The 1,162-nt window shown below is 49.1% G+C and overlaps 1 protein-coding gene across 3 annotated transcripts in view; it reads left to right on the top strand.

The window, feature by feature from the left end:
- The first annotated feature begins 465 nt into the window (after positions 1 to 465).
- Positions 466 to 1,162, top strand: part of LOC129844151 (protein flightless-1 homolog) — a 91,325-nt gene continuing 90,628 nt past the window's right edge. For all 3 annotated transcript variants that reach the window (XM_055912562.1, XM_055912561.1, XM_055912560.1), the window contains exon 1: positions 466 to 649. In XM_055912562.1, the coding sequence (XP_055768537.1) occupies positions 481 to 649 (169 nt within the window). In that variant the 5' untranslated portion in view covers positions 466 to 480. The remainder of the gene's footprint in view (positions 650 to 1,162) is intronic.

The raw sequence follows: 1,162 nt of genomic DNA, 5'->3' as shown, positions 1-1,162 counted from the left end.
GATGCACGCCCAGCTGTGATATGGTGCTTTATAACACCTTAATACACATTATAACCCCTGATGCACACCCAGCTATGATATGGTGCTTTATACCACCTTAATACACATTATAGCCCCCTGATGCACGCCCAGCTATGATATGGTGCTTTATAACACCTTAATACACATTATAACCCCCCTGATGCACGCCCAGCTATGATATGGTGCTTTATAACACCTTATACACATTATAACCCCCTGATGCACGCCCAGCTATAATATGGTGCTTTATAACACCTTAATACACATTATAACCCCCTGATGCACGCCCAGCTGTGATATGGTGCTTTAACACCTTAATACACATTATAACCCCCTGATGCACGCCCAGCTATAATATGGTGCTTTATAACACCTTAATACACATTATAACCCCCTGATGCACGCCCAGCTATAATATGGTGCTTTAACACCTTAATACACATTATAACCCCCTGATGCATGCACAGCTACGGTACGAAGCCTTCTAAGTCCTTAATAAGCCTTAAGTCCTCCTGTGTGAGCAGCCAGCTGCCAGCCATGGTGGCCCTCCAGACTCTCCACCTGAGGAGCACCCAGAGAACCCAGAGCAACATGCCTACCAGTCTGGAGGGACTGGGGCACCTGGCAGGTAACACACACACCTGGCAGGTAACACACACACCTGGCAGGTAACACACACCTGGCAGGTAACACACACCTGGCAGGTAACACACCTACCTGGCAGGTAACACACCTACCTGGCAGGTAACACACCTACCTGGCAGGTAACACACACACCTGGCAGGTAACACACACACCTGTCAGTAACACACACCTGGCAGGTAACACACCTACCTGGCAGGTAACACACACACCTGGCAGGTAACACACCTACCTGGCAGGTAACACACACACACACCTGGCAGGTAACACACACACACACCTGGCAGGTAACACACACACACACACACCTGGCAGGTAACACACACACACAGACACCTGGCAGGTAACACACACACACACACACACACACACACACACACACACACACACACACACACACACACACACACACACACCTGGCAGGTAATACACACACACACACATACACATGGCAGGTAACAGCCACACACACAAGCCAAGACTAAAGTCAGGAAATGTC

Source organism: Salvelinus fontinalis, unplaced genomic scaffold (assembly GCF_029448725.1).
Source record: "Salvelinus fontinalis isolate EN_2023a unplaced genomic scaffold, ASM2944872v1 scaffold_0182, whole genome shotgun sequence".
NCBI classification, from domain to species: domain Eukaryota; kingdom Metazoa; phylum Chordata; class Actinopteri; order Salmoniformes; family Salmonidae; genus Salvelinus; species Salvelinus fontinalis.
This window is presented reverse-complemented; position numbering and strand designations above follow the sequence as displayed.